This window comes from Melanaphis sacchari, unplaced genomic scaffold (genome assembly GCF_002803265.2).
Source record: "Melanaphis sacchari strain LSU unplaced genomic scaffold, SCAv2.0 Contig48_pilon_pilon, whole genome shotgun sequence".
In the NCBI taxonomy this organism is placed as follows: domain Eukaryota; kingdom Metazoa; phylum Arthropoda; class Insecta; order Hemiptera; family Aphididae; genus Melanaphis; species Melanaphis sacchari.
The window spans coordinates 2,975,386-2,997,183 of NW_020271327.1; the positions used below are offsets into that span (position 1 = coordinate 2,975,386).

The 21,798-nt window shown below is 22.1% G+C and overlaps 1 protein-coding gene across 2 annotated transcripts in view; it reads right to left on the reverse strand.

The window, feature by feature from the left end:
• LOC112598600 (sodium channel protein 60E-like) overlaps positions 1-21,798 on the reverse strand; it is a 112,974-nt gene that overhangs the window by 76,845 nt on the left and 14,331 nt on the right. For both annotated transcript variants that reach the window (XM_025345131.1, XM_025345129.1), the window contains one exon: positions 4,958-5,166. In XM_025345131.1, the coding sequence (XP_025200916.1) occupies positions 4,958-5,166 (209 nt within the window). The remainder of the gene's footprint in view (positions 1-4,957; positions 5,167-21,798) is intronic.

The window sequence follows — 21,798 nt, forward strand, 5'->3', positions numbered from 1 at the left end:
TAATATAGTGTGCCATTTTGTATCAAAGACAATTGACGGTTTTATAGTTGCTTAAGTCATGTGTCTATATTTTTTTCGAAACTATGACGTAACAATTTGTTTAAGTATAAATAAATACTCTTAAAATGTACAGTGTCACTTATCAGTACATTTGCTAACTGAATAATAATAATGTACTGGTATACATTATACTCGGCTGCATAGCGTATCTGATTATTACAATGCTATATTTATTTCAGATTTATTATTATTTATTCACAATAATTTCATAAGATATAAGTGTATTATGTATAAATTATATAATAATTACATATATTATATACAATTCTCAATAAATAACTAGCACAGCATAAAATAAATAGAGACTACACAATCCATAATTTTAGTCATGTTAAGCAACATTAACCGACCAAATTTAAATTTAATTGTTATTCAAACATCTTATCTGCACTTTACACAGTTCAATATATTTTTTTTTTATTTCAAATGTTAACTCAAGAGATTATCATAGATATTTTACTTTAAATTAAAAAATAAAATTGTAATTTTTTTATAAGACCCAATACAGCGATAAATAATTTTAAAACATTTGAAAATATCGTGTCGTTTAATATTATTATATTTTAGTTAAAAATATTTAAATGAGTTATATTTTATTAATATCACTTTTATTGGTGATCAATTTCAGTATGTAGTGAAGCTCAGATTATTTTTAAAGTGAATTGAATTGTTAAACAATTTCTATATTAGTTTTTTTACAATTTGAAATATGTGATGCTCCTGCTATTTGACATTTAACAAGTTAGTGTATCTCGAGATCACATATTTTCAAGTTCTAAATAAAGTTTTAAAAAAAGACTATTGATATTTTCAATTCATGAAAAATAACTATTCATATCTTGTATACGTAGTTTTTCAATATAGTATATATTTTATTCATTTTATTGAAGCATTCAAAATTTATTTCAGATTAAAACTTTTGTTTCATAGTTTAACGTAACAAAGTTAAGTATTAACTGAAACTAGGCATATGATTTATGAGCTATAAGCCATTTAAAATAGAAAAATAATTTCAAGATCGTTAATAAATGTTTAGCAAAAAAATAAAAATTAGCTGTTAGTTATTTTACTATGATTTATTGCTTAGAAATTGTTTTAATGAAATAATAATCTTGCAAAATATTAGTTAATATTGGTTTTTTTTTTAATATTTAATAATTTAAATTTTTAAGCAAATAAATAAGAAAAAAAAATTGTCGAAGTACCAATACATATTCTTTTACAAATTTAGCAATAAAATTATTGAAAACTTGAAAAATAATATCTAAATTAAAAAAACTCTTTATCGTTTATCATCGGGTAAAATTAAGTGTTGGTAAATATAAAAAAAATGGTATGTTTATATGTACTTAAAAATAAATTAAATAAAAGCATGGAATATGAAGTTCAATAATCATCAAAAAGATGCAATTTCTGTTTTGTTATTATTGTATCACTCGCATTCCACAGAAAGAACAAATACACGATTGATACTTGAATACATATATGTTTTGCAAATACATGATTACAATAATATGCAAACTATATTCAAAGATATTCTATACCCTAAAAATGATATGCCACATAATAATATTTTGTTCATGCCAATTTTTTTTCAGAATTCCCATTAAAAAACGATATAAAGTTTCAAATATTATGCAAACATCAACATTGAATATTAAATAATTAAAAATGCATTATTATTGTTTTTAATTAGTTCAATCGAATAAAATGTTTGAAAAAAAATTGGGTAATTTTCTAAAAAAAAGTAGGTAGTTGTAAATATAATACCATTCATGATATGTTATAAGTTGTAACACTATACATTTTAAGAAATCAAAAATATTATATGAGTAAATTCTTTAATTTGTATCAAATAAAGACATCAAAAACTGAACAGTATCGTAGATTTAACCTGTAACGTCATCAATGTAAATACTTCAACAGTAAGCACGTGTAATTAAATTAAAAAAATATAAACTGAATTAAAAAAATTATTTTAATTGTGTTATTTACTTATTTTTATTATAAATCTAAATTTAACCAATTTTAACGTATTTAAATTAGTATTTACCATTACAACTAACAAGTTTTTTTTAGATATGAGAATTAAAACGGTTATTAATTAATTTAATTATTTCTGCCCAAAAAAAAATTATTCCCATTAAATAACGGAGAAATTTTGGTGGATTGAACAAACTAATTTTATACTGTCTTTCTTATCCTTTATTATTTCCTCTATAAGGCAGTATATAAATATATAGAATTTCCAAAATGATATTTTTAAAAAACCTTTCATCAATTTTACTTAGGCCGTATGTATTTTTCTTTAGACTTTCTCATTCAGTTATGTTGTTCTCAGAAACCTGACACTTGGTACATTTACTTATCATCCATGACAATATACAATCTATTAAAATCTTCAGTTCTTTGGTGTAGCGCACTCTATTATCAAAACTACTTTCCAAGAGAGCTAAAAATTGAAATACTAATTCATATGTGTGGTAATCATATGACAGTAAATTTTTCTATTACTAAAACCACAGAATTAAATAGCACTCGAGTATCGAATCGATAATGGACATAGTTATTTATTTAATAAGTCATAATTATAATTTATAACATTTTTATTACTTTATAACATTTATATTTATTAATTATAGTATATCTACACAGCCATCTTAAATGTATGATTTCCTAGTTTTTTTTTTCGAAAAATAAAACTTAAAATATTAATCATTAATATGAGAAAATTTAAAAATTTAAATTTAAATCTAAGAAATATTATTTTTCTAAAAATTATAAAAATAAGATTGCTTACTGTTATTATGATATTGTTAAATATAATAGTATTATAAATTGAACTTAGAATCAAAAGCAAAATATACCTGCTAAGACTAAACTTGTTTTTCTGTTAGGAAATTGTTAGTTTAAATGTTCAAAGATTCATATTTTTTATTTTTTTAAATAATTTTAATAGCTAAATAGTTTTTAAACTATTATATTTTATAAATATTATAATTACATATTAAATGATGGAAAATTAAATTTTCAATATTATACGTAATCTAGACATCAAGTTATTTGTAAGGTAGCTTATATTATCTTCTGTAAACGTTTATGGATTGAATAATAAATATTAAATAAACATTATTATATTAATATTAAAATTTAATTTCTTTTTTTAACTTTAAATTTATTTGTAAATTTATATAGGAATACGAATTAAGTGTGAACTAATAAATAATTTAAAAAAAATACATTATTATAAAGTGTTCATTATTCAAAGAATCTAATAACAACACTAATAACACATGCTTACATTGTTTTATATAACACTTAATAATATTAAACTAAAAATGAATCAATATTAACTTATTTCACATTTTTTTCAATATTTCTAACTATTTAGAATAAATGGATTTCATAGGATTCTTTTGTATTCTATTAGTGATTTTAGTCTTTAAAAAAAAAATCAGAATTACTAGTCGGACAAAATAATGTTGAGTTAAAGTAATAAAATATAATTCAGCATACGTGATAAACGAAAATAATATAATAGCAACGTGTATTAAGTAATCATTATATAATTTTGATCGTCGGCAATCAGTTAAGTTATAACCTTTTATACATTTGCATGTCAGTAAATTCACTGTTTGGCACTTACTCGATGTCGTCACACGTCGGTAAATCGAAAATATCACCCAATTTGTAGTAAAACACCAAGCGTTATGTAGGTCATAAGTAAACAAACATTTGAATTCTCTATTCATATTTTTCGTAGCAAGTACGTTAAATAACATTTTATTACTGCAATATTATTTTTAATGTAAATAGACACGAATTAATGAAAACATTTTGTTTAAAAAGTTAATTTTATAAAAATAAATCAACTTTTGATATACTTTTAAATATAACTTTAAAATTTACTGTAACTATAAAAGTCGGACAACCTACAATACTCTGCATAGTTACATTAAACATAAACAAAACAGAGGAAATCGCTCTGTACTATACAATAATACAGTCAAACGGTGTAGACTAACTATTTTTGTCATTAGAGCTTCAAATGAATATAAATATTTTAAAAACATTATTATGCATATATAATAATAAGTAATAACGAAGTTTCAAATCTTTTCGTTATTATTATATAAATTAAAAGATAATTTACAATAAAACCATTAAACGAAAATCGCTGTTTTTGTTTAAAAATAATTTATTGTAAAGATAAAAACTCTAAGAGTTTTTAAAAATGTTGCAAGTTATTTTTAATATTTTTCAATTTCTAAGAGAATAACTTATAAAAATTTACGAAAAGCATTGTAGTATATTTTTAAAATTGAACTATTCAAAATTAACAATCGAAATATTTTTAGTTTTTTCTGTTCAAAATGATATATTTCATAATGTATAAAAAAAAAACACAAAAAATAAAATACCATAATTATGAAACTAATATACATTCATCGTCTAGAATACAATCTAAAACAAATAATATTTTAAAAAGTTGCCGAAGGCCCTAAGTATTATAACAAATTAAATTGGTGCTAATTTTTTATGAATAGAGTTTTTATTTTCTGTTATACTGTCACACATTAAAAAAAAAATAATGGTTAATCTACCAAACTGTGATTGTACCAATTTTAGACTCAAAATATAATCAATATTCAGTATAAAAATATACGTAAACCGTAGTAATTATTCACCTCACTTAATTATTAAAAAAGTAGAGTATGAATTTTTAATTATACATATTATACTCGTAATAAATTATTATTTTAATTTAAATTAAAAATTTTAATTAGAATTAATTAGTTTCATAAATTTCCCAAAATTGTACTCAAATACTTATAATAACTTCAATACGTAAGCTTTATGTAAATATAATTGAATAGTAAACAAATTTAATACTTACTCAGCTTCTTCAACTGAATCTGTTTTTGCTAGGAAGACACAATTGAGCAATATAGTGGTCATAACCACATAGTCGAATATTTGATTAGTAGAAATGTATATGCACAGTTGCCGAAACGAGTTCCAAGGGGAAAACAAAAAGAAAGACTGGGTGGCTGTGAAACGGTGTATATAATTCTTCCGAAATCTTTTGGATACCACGCAAAAGGTCTAGAAAAAAAAAATAAATAAAAATGATAATAAAATAAAATAATATTTCATTTACAATATACATACAATTATAACTACAGAAATAAATACAATTCATACTTTGTATTAGTATTTTTGTATTTATTACGGTAGATAACTTCACTCAATGGCGGGATACTTTTCATCTGCATATTAAGAGGAAGGATTTAATGTTTATACCAAAAAACACCCTAACCAAATAATAAATAACACAAACTACAAAATACTAAATAGAAATTTACTCATTTGTTATTGTTACCAAATACCAAACATTACATTGGTACATACTGAATATTAATCATATCATATGTTATCAAACAATGAACGTTATATTTTGTACAATGTTACGCCACTATTTTAAATTCCACGTTCAAAATAATTATCACACTGATTATATCGTAATAATTAATGTATTTCAGTTATATGAATTTAACCTAAAACCATAATAGGCTCGTTGAAAAGCTTATAACATAGTGTTATCTTGTGTTCACTGTAGCCGTGATACTAGTATTAAAATTATAATTAATAATTTTATATTTTAATTTTTGATACCAACATAATTAAACGTAAAAAAATTGTTAATATCTACTCAACTAATGAACCGTGACTCCGGTTAAGTGATCAATATTCTTCTCGGGCAGTATTTAGACATCATAATGTTCTAGGAAAATTATGGAAATATTTTAAGAATTTAATTGTTAATAAAATATTTTATTAAATTTTTTGGAATATTCTAAATTCCAAATGATTTCAGTCTTATATAATTTGAATAGGTAATTATATATATATTAAAATACAATGACACTGGACGGTTTATAAGTATATCGTATATGTAGTTAAATAAATAATGTACATGTAACTACTGGCACTTAACAATATCGAAAAATCTCTTCTCTAATAGGTGTTTGACTATTTCATAAACATATCAAAAGGTAGCTATAATATTAAATAATCCAAGAAAAATTTGAGATGAATCCAGTTAAATTAGGTCAAATAAACAATCGGTTGTGTAAAACTACAGTGATTTAGTTATGTTATACAGTCATATACTGCAGTGTATGTAAAACAGTGAACAATGGTTTACATAATAAACACCACCTGATATCTAACTGCCAACGTATATACGCAAACCACATATAAGTCTATTCTAACTTAAAGTATATGACTCTGGAGGATCACGGTTTTTCGGTCGTTTTTTTTGTAATTTAAAACAGATTATTTTCATAAGCCTGAATCATTACAAAAACAATAAAATTAATAGCAAAAAAAACATGATATAAAATTAAAATAAATCTATACGAATAATAAAAAATTAATATACACCACAAGATCATAAATTTCTTAAATTTGAGAGTGACCTGTGTAAATACGGAACTCCAAATATTTATGTCATCCTTAGGCCGTTTGTTGTCACTTTAATTAGTTATATCCAAGTACCACTAGCACAAGAGGGTCGGTGTTAAAGGAACATTCTTTAATCCCTGTTTTAACCCTAATTTGTCCTAATTCGTCAAATGTGCTAGTTAAGTTTATGATTATCCCATGACATTTCATCATTATTTATCATATGAAACTGCAATAATACACATAGGTACATGCATATTAAAAATACATGAATAGGTTAAGAAAAATAATTTCAACTAGCCCTATTGATTTATTTACCGTCCAAAACTTTTTACAATTATTACGTTTATGAATATTGTAATAATTTATATATAAGTTTATATTAAAACAAAAATTTTTAACATCTGAATTTAAGATTATTGTAAACTCAAATCATATATTCATGCACTTAATAAATGAAAAAGCTTCTAAAACAATAATGATTATTTTTAATTTTATATAATTTTCATGAAGTCTTATATATAGATGATTATTAATTTAAAAATAATCAATAAAGACAATTGAATGCAATAATTTTATTTTGTTTTAAAAGATATCATCGTCAAAATTGATTAATTCACAAACTATAAATCATCATAAATTACGGTAAAATTTAGTTGATACCTACCAAAACATCTTAAATACTTTACCGCTTGTGAGTGTAATATAATTTACGTCCTCCTAAGTTTTAATATAGCCCACCCGATGTTTTAATATACATTTTGTACTAAATAAGTATTAAATTTTCAAAGTTTAATACAACTAATTAAGAATATAAAAAAGAAATAGAAATGGAAAACGAGAGTATATTGGGTCATTGTGGAAGAAATCGGAGTTTTATAAAAATGTATTTTACATCTAAATAAGTTCATTCAAATTGATAAAGATTTTAATAAAATAAATGATTGATTAAAGTTATTCTTTGATTTTTTCGATCTTTTTCAAAAACGACTGACAATTGGTCAAATTATTGAATTTCTAACGAACTAAATAGCTACTTGTAAAAGTAAAGAATTTATTGATATGTCTACAAAATGCTTAATTAAAAAATAAATGCATGACAATAGTACTAAAACCTTTTTCATTCCAAATAAAATCTAAAATTAGTAAATATAAAAACAGTTAATTAGTTCACTTATAGAAATGTTCTGAAAAAAAAAAAGAATACAAAAATGTATTACTTCGGCAATAACTTTAATATTAACCGTTAATTAAATATTGCGCGGGTGATTGAGGCATCAGTGGTCGACTAATTTTTTTAAATTTTAATCTATAAAAACAAATAACTCTAAAAACAACATGATATTGCAGCACCAGCATATGCGCAATCTCAAAAGTAAAATAATACAATTTAATAGTTTATATATTATCATTAAGTTATAGTGTATACACATTTGGTTATTTTCTTGAAGATAATTATAAACATCATGGGATCAATATGAACGATATTACTTTTATATAAGTAAGTTTGTTCAAATGATCAATTATAATACAACTTAAGTCAATACTACATTTCAAGATTTATTGTCACCAAATCAAATCGTATTATTAAACCTGAATTATTTTAACAGGCTTTTTTTCTACAAGTAGGTACACTAATTAACTTTAAATAATTTGATACAATTTCTTTAGTTATATGGATATTATAATGTGTTAAAGTGTACATTTTTTAACATAAAAATACTTATTACTATTGTGTGACTGTTAAACTGAATATTTCCTGACATAATTTAGAGTTTATATTAAGTTAAGATTATATTTAAAACTTAATTATTTTTAAACTTGTATCATCGTCAAAGTAAGTTATTTTATATGATAACCTAATTAATTATCGTATCATCTAAATTTTTTTTTATAAAAGTTAAAGAACCGCTTAAGCACAACAGACAGTAACAGTAAAACAGACATAATATCATAGTAAATATTGTTTTGTTATTATTTGTAACTGTTTATATATAATAAGATCCCAGATACTTAAATATTTATTAATAAAAAAACTATTATTGTTAATTATCTTAATATTAAATTTCAAACTACACATCACAAAATACTTAATTTAATTAGTAAAACAAATGAAACAGTTTGCTAAAGGTGTGTATTAATTTTCAAATTCATGAGCTATTGTAATTTAAAAAAGATTTCAAGTAGTGCTCATTTGTGAATGAATAAATTATTATTTTTTAAATGCTTAAAAACATAAAAAGTACATAAATTTAATCATGGTTTTCAAATATTTTAAGACATGTATAAGATGAGTATAGGTATCATTAAAAAATAGTATTTCAATTACACAAATTGGCTGCAATAAAAACAAATGTAATGTCGTGAATACATCTTACTGCATCACTAAAGTTTAATTATTTATAGTTGACGGATAATTAAAATGAAAGACACATAAATATTTATGTTTATTACCAAATTGTTTAAAACTAATCATTATAATTTCCATTACCTTTCATATAGATCTTGGTATATAATAATAATAATAATAATAATAATAATAATAAGATTTTTTACTGCGGAAAAGAATTTCCAATTTATATATTAAAAATATAAGACAGTTATATATTGCATATATAATATACTGTAAGTATATATATTTTTTTAATACTAATTTAATTTTATACGATGCTCGAATTTCGAATCCATAAAAACATAACTTTTATTTTAGTTAAAACGATATTACGAGATTATGGTAAAATATATGTATATTTTTCGTAACTTATCATATTATGATAATTTTTTAACGGTATGTTTATTTGCTCTTTTAAAATTAATAAAAAAAATATATCATCAATAATTATAAAACCGTAATACAACATAAAACCAATAGATACTTAATAAAATAACTTTAAAATTCATAGTTTTGACTTTTTTTTCGATTCTTTTAGAGTTTTACACTATTACATATATTTATTTATTTACTAAATAAATATCTATTATTATTGTTATTATTATTCAAATAATTAAATAATGAGATAGATTTAGCATATAATGCAATAAATCTATCACTATATATTTTAAGTTTTTATTTTTTTGAGTACTAAAAATCATAATATTGAAGAATTAAAAAAAGTTGTTATTATACAATAACAACATTCTTTCTGTAGGTTATTCATTCATTATGTATACGCTGATTATCAGAGATTACAAAATAAACATAACTATATAATACATGGATCGGAAAAAACAAATACTTTCTCGTATATCATAGAACCTAATCCAAACAACAATAGTTAATATAATTATTACCTAATGATCCAAGGAAAAAGATGACCCTCTTAGTCGAGTTAGTATTATTATTAATATTTCATTGAAATCATTTCAAAAGGAAGGTTTTGAATGTTAATTGCCAAAACTTTTGACCTACCCCTTGAATCATAAATTCTACAAACAACTTTGCCAGTGCGCCGTTTCATTGTGCTGCCGCTGGACTCTAGATGGCCGTGCCATGCACAAGTACAATAGCCAAATAATATTCTGCACTTTTGGGTTAACGACTTGTGAAATTCTACAAATCATAAGCCTTTCTCAATTGGATGGATGGATAAATAAAATTCCAAAATAGATGCCAAAGTGCTTAACTAGTTGGGCGATTTTAATGAGAATACTGATATAATTATGACAATATTATCTAAATTCTAGATTACTTATAATTATTTTTACGCAACGAATAAGGTTATTAATAAAAAATATATATCCAAATCCTATAACTTGTAATATCGTGATAAAAATTATTAAAATATGATTAATAAATGTTTTAATATTAACATATTATAATATTATTCAAATTAAAATTAATCTTGGGTTGTATAAATAATATTTAACATTTAATTGATCAGCTAAATACCTAATATAGTTATGTATTATATTTTTAGTATAACTATAGTACTATAAATTTATAAATGCTTTGATTTCATCTAAATATAATTATTTTTATGTTTAGCAAAAAAGTAAATTTTATTAAGTAAAAACGAACATTTATTGTGAAATGCATAAACATCCAAATACGTTAACCTTAATAAGAAAAGTCATTTATTGAATAGTGTCATCGGTTTATAAGTGTGATAAAGTGAATATACCTTAATTTGTTCCACTAATGGGAAAGTATTAGTTTCAAGAGACGGCGATAGATAAGAAATCATCCCTATGAGCATAGGATGTATCAAATAAGGTGCAATATTTCATTGTACGTCATGACTCACGAGTAAATTTCAGTTCAAGAACAAATATAAGTACAATGAATTAAATATTAACTCGATAAGTAAATTACCTATGACTGAAATAAAAATATTCACAAGTGTAAAAATATTACCATGCATTTTCAATAAATTAAATACATAACAGTTACTAAAAAGATATAATTATTTTAAACGTGAAACAATTAAAAACAAAATTACCCATAATATCGACTTTAACTTTTAGTATGTATGTATAAATATAATATGCAATCTATAAATAATAATTAACTTATAACTCACGTCTAGTATCAAAATCAATACTCGAAATACAATTACTTAGAATGTATTACTTTTATATTTTTTTTTTCAATGTTATCATGTAATATACATTAAAGAATTTTTTTTTTACTATAATAATACATTTAATTTCTTCTATCTCATTTATAGGTATTATAATAGGTATAAATACATTATTTTAAATAGAAAACCTATAAATTGTTGAAGTACGTAATAATTATATTATATTAACGGTTTTTAAAGATTAGCTATAAATAGCTAAACTGAAGCATTAAAATAAAATAAATAAAGCAGTTAAAAAACAAATTTATTGAAATATATATAATATACATTATGTATCGCTTAATTTATTTAAAATATCTGAAGCATGCGTTTAATAATATGAAAGATAGATACATAGAAAACTACAAAATATGGCAAAAGTACAATGCACACTACAAACTGCACAACTCACTTTATGTGATATTATTTTTTCAGTTAATCTATACAAATTGGACAGAAATGCACCGAATAAATTCCATTTTGTAAATAAATAAATAATATTAAACAAATTAATGAATAAGATAAAAGTTATACTCCCAAAATATATATAATATGTACGATATGGGTTTGAGCCAAAAATCAACAGTTTTTCGAATTTAAATTTGAATACATTTCATAAGCAACTTGAATAACCCTAAAGCATTAACATGCGATTGTTCATTATGTTAATAAACAAAACGGAGTGGCGGAAAAATATTGTGTATAGTTGACCTACACACAAAAAAAAAACTAAGTTTTCCTTGGTCCCTTTAATGGCGGCACATTTTCGTGTTCAGTTATCACAAATGATATCTGAAACGACATGGGGTCGACTTTTTTTCACCTCGTATATAATACATTTATATATTTATACATTAATATAAAATTAAAAACAAAATGTTAAAACTAATGTAACTCCAGGCGCGTTTTATAGACTTATAGTAAAACCACAAATTGTCGTTGGTTTGTTTTGGTATGATTAAAATTAGAAATAAAATATACCCAAGTCTTTTCTATGTTTAATAAATAATGAAAAATCCGACGTGAGAATAAGATGTATTAAAGTTTAAAATCACTCAATTAACTTCACTCTCAATGGCGTGAGATATTGCAGTTGTATTTTTTTTTTCGTATTGATTTTATGTTCTGTATTAAATATTCGAAACACTAGAAGAAATAAAACAAAACAGAAAAAATACAAACAAATATCAGTACACCTAAATGTATACATGAAAAACCAGTGATAAAGTAACTACAAAATATACATTTTAAATAACACTTTTTTATGATAATTTATTAATAGTTTAGTTCGTACAACGGTTAGGGACAACATTTTTCCAGTTTAATGGGTTATTGATTTAGTTTAACGCATAACTGCAATTTGATAAATACTAAATAGGAATTTTATAAAAATTAATTAATTGACAGTAATAAAATCAATAAAAAAAAAAAAAAAACGTCGTTTTTCAAAGGATATTATTAAAAGCAATGACTATTGGTTTTCCAGTAAAAACTTTGATATGTACGGTTATACTTCTACATCAATAACTTGGATTTTCTAACTTTTTATATGAGTTGAATAATTTAAAAAAAAAATAATATAATAATGTAGTATAATAACTACTGCCTACTGCAGATACTTGTGTAATAGTATACCAAATTTTAAGTTATTGAATGTTATATCATAATTTAATTCACACAGATATGATGCAAGAAGTACAAAAAGTGCAATAATTTATTTAAGCAATTTTAATAACACAAAATAATTGAATACACGTTGATGGTTATTGTTTTTAGGTAATTACTTATTAAGTATTTATAAAGAAAAGTTCTTCAATACATTAGTTATAGAATCAAATATAGAAATGGAATAAGCAATGATTGAAACTGAATATCTAATAAAGACTATAAGAAATTGATAAATATACATTTTTACTCAAATAAAAAATTAATTTACCCCTTTTATATTATTCTAAGAAATATAAAACCACTATAAAAGGTTAAGTGTAAACATTAATTATATAAATCGAACAAACTATAAAAATAAATATACATATAAATATAAATTAATTTTTAAAAACACGGTAAGAATATTATTTCTATGACCAAACTATTGATATTTAGTTTAAATTTAATTACATAAATAAAATAAGACTAAAATAATACTAGATAGTCTAGATAAAATTGAATGATTTCTTAATTGTTTAATAAATATTTTTAGTTAACCTGTATATTTAAGCTAACACATATACAATTCTAATAAATGTATTTTAAAACATACAAAATATTTCTAAATACCTCCATGAAAAAATATTTTTATATTTTTATATGTTTATTAATAATTCTTTTTTTCTTCTACTCATATCCATACAAATGTATTTCGTATAATTTTACTCAAAGAAAGAAAAGTGATATTTTTAATTATTGGGATAAGTAAAAAATATCTACCATAATTATTTATAAGAATCATTCAATTTTTAATTAAAAATTATAAAATTAATGAAATAATAAGATGCAAAAAATATGATATTACATCAGTAATAAAATATAATAAAAACAATTTATAATGAACCGTGTATTATATTTTCAAGTTTTCGCAATCAAAATTTGAAAATCGTTATTTTTTGTTAAAATACCCAAATTTTTTTAAATTTAAACTCAAATGTGTCTAAAAAAATTATGCAAATACATTTTTAATACATTAATTGCTTGTATAAAATTTAAAAATTGTTCAACTTAAAAAAAAAAAAATTACAAAAGTAGTCAAGTATGTCTTGTTATTGGATTAATTACTGTAACGAAAATGTAAAATGTTGATTAAATAATTAATTACTGGATACGAATAACGATTCTAAAAGGAGACGGTCTATCAGTTTGATGCTTATGTATTTAATACTATTATCACTTAGTATATTGTTATTATAGTAACCTGATTTAGTATTTACAGATATTTTTTAATTACTTCATGTTAGCTAAAATCGATTATATTTTTCTAAATATCTAAAACTACAAATATCAATAACAAAAAAAAAAAAAAAAAAAAAAAATTTGTTTTTTTTTTTTTTAAATTTTGGGTTGCATTAAAAAATAATTAAAATAATAAAAAAACAGTATTAAAATTTAAAAAATTTGACGAAGAAAAAATTTTTTAAAAAAATTTTATAAAAAAAAAAAAAAACAACTAAAAATTCAAATAAATAAAAATAACGTAAAAAGAGTTTAAATTATATCAAATATAGAAAATTATATTAAACAAATTTAATAAAATTATTGTAACATTTGTTTTTAGATATTCATAAAAATCAAGTTTGACTTTATTAAAAACTAGTTACGTACAAAAATCATAATTTTTCTCAATTTTGTTTTTTTTTTTTTTAATTATTAAAAAAAAAAACTTTAGGAACTTTTTACTTTTAAACTCACATATTACTAACTTGAAACAATTTTACACAAAAAAAATATTTAAGTTAAAGATTGAATTTTTTTTTTTTCTCTGAAAGTTGGTGATAGACACAAAAGAACACGCGCACACACTTTAAAATAATTAGGTATTCCTATTCATCACTACTCACGAACTTAATTTAACATTTTATTTTACAATGTTACTGATAATTTAATTAAAACTGAACTAATGATGTTGCTTATAGTTGAAATATTTAGTTTATGATAATAATTGTCAGTTAAAAAAATCTAGATTTTCAAAGTTAAATTTTATTTTTTAAGCGTATAAAGTTTAGATCAATAATGGAAAATTTATTGATTAGTGATAAACTTTAATTATTAATTCACTACTATTAACTTACTGCCAACTTCTTTATTTACAAAAAAAGTAGAATATACATTCATTAATAATAAGTATTAAAATATTATATTATATATGTTACAATGGGGTGGTTAATAATTTTAAAATTGATTCATTAAAAAAATATATAATATAATATTGTGCATTGTCATATTAATATTAATATTAATAAATATAAATATAAATAGAGTATTATAATATTATTATTTTCATGATTGATCTTAGAACTACTTTGAAACAAAAAATATAATACAGTAATTTACTATTAGTATTATTAATTACTATTCATTATGAAATGAAACAAAAAAAAAACAAAAAAATAATAAAAATATTTTTTAAAACAAAAACATAACCAGTTTTTTTCACACCTTATTTAAAATTCTAAAATAAAAATAAATGTTTATTTTCTTTTTATCACAATATTTTTTGTATTTTCTTTTCAATTTTAGTACAATGAATACAATATCAATGTATCAAAATATATAAAAAATAAAATAGTCAAAAACAATTTAATTACAAACGAAATTGTCAGATGAATAATACTGTTTAATTTATTTTTCAAACATATAAAAAGAAAAAAAAAATAATAACCAAAAGTGTATCTTTAAATGAAAAATAAAATTTTTTATAGAAGAGTTTAGATCACTCTGTATTTTGATTAAACCGCTTATTTGGTAAAAATGTTAAAAGTTTATCATTTTAAATTCGAAAGCAATAAATAGTTGAGTATAGTAATAACTTTTATGGATTTTATATTAAAAAGTTAAAAAGATCATGAAACATTTTATTCAAATAAAAAATTTTAAACACTTTGGCCAAAACTTATCTAATAATCTAGACATCAAATACAACTAATAAAACAATTGATGAAATTTTAGTAAAATAGCATATTAAATCAGAATTTTAATCTATTATGTATTCAGAATTAATTACCAAATGATATGATATAAAAAAATGCATGAATAATTTAAATTTTAAGTTAATTAATAAAGTATATTAAATAAAAATGATTTGAATATTATACAAACAATAGTAAAAATTAAAAAAAAAAAGTCATTTTCTATTTTGGTTATTTCACTACAGGTAACATCGAAACAGTTTGAAATATTTTTTCAATCATGACGTTTAAGCCAAAAAATAATTTATGAATTAGAATCCTGAAAATAGTCGACAGCTAGTGAACATATATCAGGATTAAGTGAAATTCAAAGAAGCATAACGTTTCTTAAACACTATAACGTGACATTTTATACGTTTAATGTAAAACTAAGTGATTCTGTCTATATGACCTAGATGCTTCGTGTGTGTAAAAAGTCGTTTACCAAGTCAGTGTGAGGATAAAATTTCATACAGATTATAAAACAAATTTAAATATATTGGTCAACGATCTGGTATACAATTTTATCTCTATGAGAATAAAAATAATACAATTTAATTATATTCAAGAAACAATAGTCATTAGAATGTCTGTAGGGAAAGACAGAATATGTTAGATTGAAATTAAAAACATTATGGCATAACTTCTGTTATATTACACAACGATTTGACTGAGAAGATAGGAAGCTCTTTACTTAGGGAATACTAAAAGAGACTCAACGATTATTAACATGAACATATATTCGTGATAAGTTAGTATACGCATCATATTTTATCGATAAATGATTTTTAAAAGTAGCAGTATTTATTAAACATTAAATTACACACAGAGAGTTATAATACTAAAGAATTATAATTTAAGAAAAATATATAACCCATTTGTGTGTTCATATTCCTTAAAAGTCAACACAATTTATTTAAGCGATTTAGAAATTTAGAAGATTAAAATAGGCAAATAATTTCCGACACTTGATTCGTTATCAGAATTACCACGCGTCAGTGGTCACAGGTTAAATATTAAATTATTGATGAAAATACATTTTTAAAAACTAGAGTATTTCTCTGGTAAGTAATCCTTCCTAGTGGAAAAAAAAAAAATTTCTAAGTAACATAACCATGTCAAACATTTAAGATATTTTTCATTGATATCAATGTTTATCAAGTTTTATTATTTTTATGTAAATAAAATATAAATACAGATATATTTGAGAAAAGGGAAATTAAAGATCCGATTTATCCGAGTAGTACTTTGTGAAATGACAACATGTTTAACTCATGTTTAAAATTCATACTAGAATATTATTGTTGTTTAACCCTTAATATGACCCAAATTTATTTTATACAGTTATTACTCATACAGATCAGTATGAATTATCTATCTGTTCCTGCAAGAAACGAGTATATAGTATGGGTTGTATGATATTCTTTATCATCTATATCGTCTAACCTTTACGTACCGCCTCAGCTCTTAATCCTCTAGAAATAAGTGACGCGTTTCGTTGGAGTGGAAGTGATGAACTTTACGAACGATACGGTAATATACGTACAAGTGTAACAATTATACCAAGACTCGTACTGCAAGAATTTCGACGTAATGCATATTGATATAAATTCACAGACGAGGACCCGAAAACAGATTGATCGCTTATCGGACAACGATACAACGGTCGTGAAGAAATAGGACGATAATAATAGATGACAATAAATTTCCTTAAACCTTTTATCACTTCTACACCTCTAACTAAATCACAAATACTGGGTGAGCTATTTGACGTATGTAACATAGTTTCAAAAAAATATTAACGTTTTTGAAAATATATTTTTTATATAATTTTAAATGACTAAAAAAATTTTTTTCAAAGTTATATTTTTAATTTTTACCACATTTTAATTATTTAAATACGTTTTTACTTCTTTAAATATTCCAAAGCAGAATTTTTTTTTGAAGTTTTAAGTTAAAATAAAGTGATACATGAGAATAACGCAAAATGCTGATCCGCTATACTACTTATCTAAGCTATTTTTTTTTTTTTTTAGAAAATAACGTTGAATCAATACCTAAAATCTATACTATAGGTACAAAAAATAAAATAAAGGGAGAAATCTAAGCTATTTAATACATAGATATAACTTATACACTACTACTGAACTAACATTTAATTTTTAAAGATCAAAATATTTTGAATATTATTCTACTTAAAAATATATTAAAAATATGTATTTTTATTCAAAAAAAAAAAAAAATACTAGCAAATTATAACGATAAAAATTGTAAAAAAATACAATTTTTATCCTATCATGTTTTTTATAACTTAAAAATATGTTGAAGAAATAACTTCAAAATATTAGCTAGTGTGTTCTGAAATAATTAGTGTTTTGCATTAAATGAATCATTTTGTTTATCGTTTACAATTATATGAATGATAGATCACAGTTATCAAATTTATTCCACGGTAGAAATGGTAGGTTTTTTACCACAGGCATGGGGCCGCTGTTCATAATATAATTACACGTGATTTATTGAAATCTGCGATATTTTCCAATTATAAAAATTATATATATATTAATTATCAATCAAACATATTGTAGTGTGTAATAAATAAGTTTATAAAACTCAAATAGTTTAAGCAAATTAGAGCCAGAATATTAGAATATTCATTATTTGAATATGTATCTATTATCTATCAAAGTATATTTGATAACCTAATAATTGGCTTATCTTTGATTTCTAAAAGGAAAATCGTCTTTTTATAAAGAAAAATTTAGAAATATTTTCTGATTTAAATACTATATTTATGTTTTTATTATCTTTTGCAACAACTATTATAGCTTTCAATTTAACAAACTACAATTTTCTACAGTTATGTAAACATTTATCCTTTACGCACTAACGACATAATATTACCTATTAAACCACTTCTTAACTCAAAGAAACTTAATATAAATACCTCATCCTATTCATTTCAGTTGAAAATTTATTTTAAATTAATTATCAATAATGAAAATAGGTACAATAAAACAAAAAATTAATAGATTTTCATATAGGTTGACATTTTTTGTGTTTATATAATAGGTATCTATGTATTTGAAAAACAAAGGGCGATAATTTTAATAAATGTCATCGTTCCTGCAAAAATGAATGATCGAATTGCGTTTGTCATATTAATATTAAGCTAAATGGATATTTTTTATGGGATAAAGTGGGGTATGTAATTTCTGGGTCGTTTAGCGGTAGTAATAAAGGATTCATTCAAAGAACTCCCAGCCGGCATTTTTTATAAAATAATTGCCCAAAAAGTTGTTATGTAAATTGTTTTAAACATACGTTATCCTTTTTATGGTAAAGTATATTATGTTTTAAACATAAAAGAGCAGTTTCGATATGAATAATGGCAAAAATAAATTTGTACAATCAAATAAATCGAAAAAGAATAACATATTATTTTATAAACATTTTGTATAGCTTATATTCTTTAAACATCCTTAAAATATTAATTCACGTTTACTATTTAGTTTTTAGTTTTTATTTTTTTTTTTCATAAAATTAAATTATTTTAAAATAACATTTGAAAAATGCTTTCATCAATTTAAATTTGTTTTTATTTTTGATTGCCGGTAAGATAAGACTTACGTGAAAGATTAGTTATGATGTCTTATTTTAACAGTAATAAATAGTGAAATAAATAAATATCTGAATTTCTTGAAAATAACCTAGAATTTTATATCGTATCAATTTTATTATTTTTTAATAATATTAACTAAAGTTTTATTTAAGGTATCTTTTTAATAAAATAAAAACTAAATATTTTGGACACGTGCACTTTTAAGCCATATTATTGTTGTAGTTTTAATATAATAAAAATAATTAATAACTATCAATTATTAAAAAAAAATATTAGATTTAAGAACAAAATTTATGATTTGATTGTATAATATAAATACAAAAAAAAGTCATTTATCAATCAATCAATAAGTATTCTACCAATTAAAATTAAAAACTAAATAAGATATATAAGTACGCATTTGAATGTCAGCCATAAATTAACACCAATTTTTAATAAGTTAATAATATAGATGTTTTTTTTAATTAAATTAGCTTAAAATTAAGTAAATACAGTTAAAATTATTTTTTTAGTTAGATACAAATTAGTAAAATTACACACATTTCGATTGTAAAAATAAATAAACAAATAGTTTTTTGGAATTTCGATTATAGTGGCCTTTCTCTCATTTAATTATAAACAGTAACTCGATTATAATGATTAACGGAATGGCATTTTTTTTATATCTGAATCAAATAATTAATTATTAATCTTGTAATTTTTGCTAATGGATATATGATATAGAATAACTAAACTTATTTTCTGATATATTTCAAATGTAAACATTTACTATATATTGAATATTATTATTATGGAATATAAAAAATATTAATGCAATTAATTAATATTAATATGTTTTAACATTAATATAAAATAGGCACATTTAATGAATATCTATATTACTTGTAAAAGAACACAAATTATTATATTTCATTAATTACAAGGATGGTATTATATAAATTATGAGTTTTTATTGTTAAAATAATATTGAAATTTTTTTTAAGTGACAATATATATTTTCATAAAAATGGTATAAAAAATTCTATAGTTATATTCAAAATTAAAATTATCTACACTTAAAATATTTCATCTCTTTATTTATCATCTAAAAAAAAATGTGAGATGAATCAATTTTAAGTATACAATGTATACTATTCATATATTAAAAACGTTCATGTTAAAAATGATTTGTCTCACTTTTTTAATTGAATTAACATAGTAGCTTATAAAATACCAAGGAAACACGCTAAAATTAATAGAAATAAAAAACAAAAAAAAAAAATAATAATAAATAATAATACTGGAAAAAAACGATTGTATTTAGCAGATAGAAATGAAAAGCAAAAGGCAGGAAGTCGGGTGCCCGGGTAATTCACGGCAGCAACCCGGAGGATAATTCATCATATAAAACCCGGCGGGCCTAGGCGAGCCATACTGCCTGAACAAAACTTGTACGCGACGTCATCAGAGAGACATCAATCACCAAAAAACCTTTTGCCAAAAGCACTGTATTCACACGCAACACGGGCAATGATCTATCATCAGCTTTATGGCGGTTTTCCCGTGAATACGTTAATAACGCCTCACCCGCGACCAAAACATGCTATATAGTAACAATTCTTGTATTAAGTATAGAATGTTTGAAAAGTCTTAAATAAGTACCTGGATATCCGAAATTTCGATACATTATTTTAATTTGATACAATAAATATTAATAATAATTAATTAACCTATTAAAAAAGAAAAAGAAAGCCATAAATAATATTGATAGCTATACTTTTTAAACAAACAGAATGATAACTATGTTACCAAAAGACAGTTTTTATAATTTTTTTAACATTTTCGTGTATAACATACTAAAAGACAGTTTTTATACTTTTTTTTAACCTTTTCATGTATAACATACCTTATGTAAAATATCCTAATAAAATATAATTTGTTGGTTTATTTATGCAACAAAGTTTTAAAATACATGTGTAGGTAATTATTGCATAGAAATTATTTGATGAAATCAGTTTGACTACATTTACCAACATTTTTATCGGAGATTATAAAATAAACATTGTTACCACAATATAAATAATACAGCATTTAAACAATATTATGCAACACGCGTATAAATTACCCATATAAATTCATGATCATATTAATACCATTTTATTAAGGTAAAAATGTATTAAATAAAAAGGTATAAGATAATTACATAAATAAAATCATATACATTTTTAAATTTCACTTATAAAATCATAAACTAATTATTGAATAAAGATATTAACACATCAAGATTTATGAATATTTTAAATAACAGTTGTTTCAATCACAACAATAGTAGCGTATAGAACATTCAAATAATTATTTTATTTTTTTAATAATTTAATATTCAATCAATAGCTGCGATATTGTGAGATTTACATAACAGAGGAGACTCTATGAATATGAACACTGATAAATT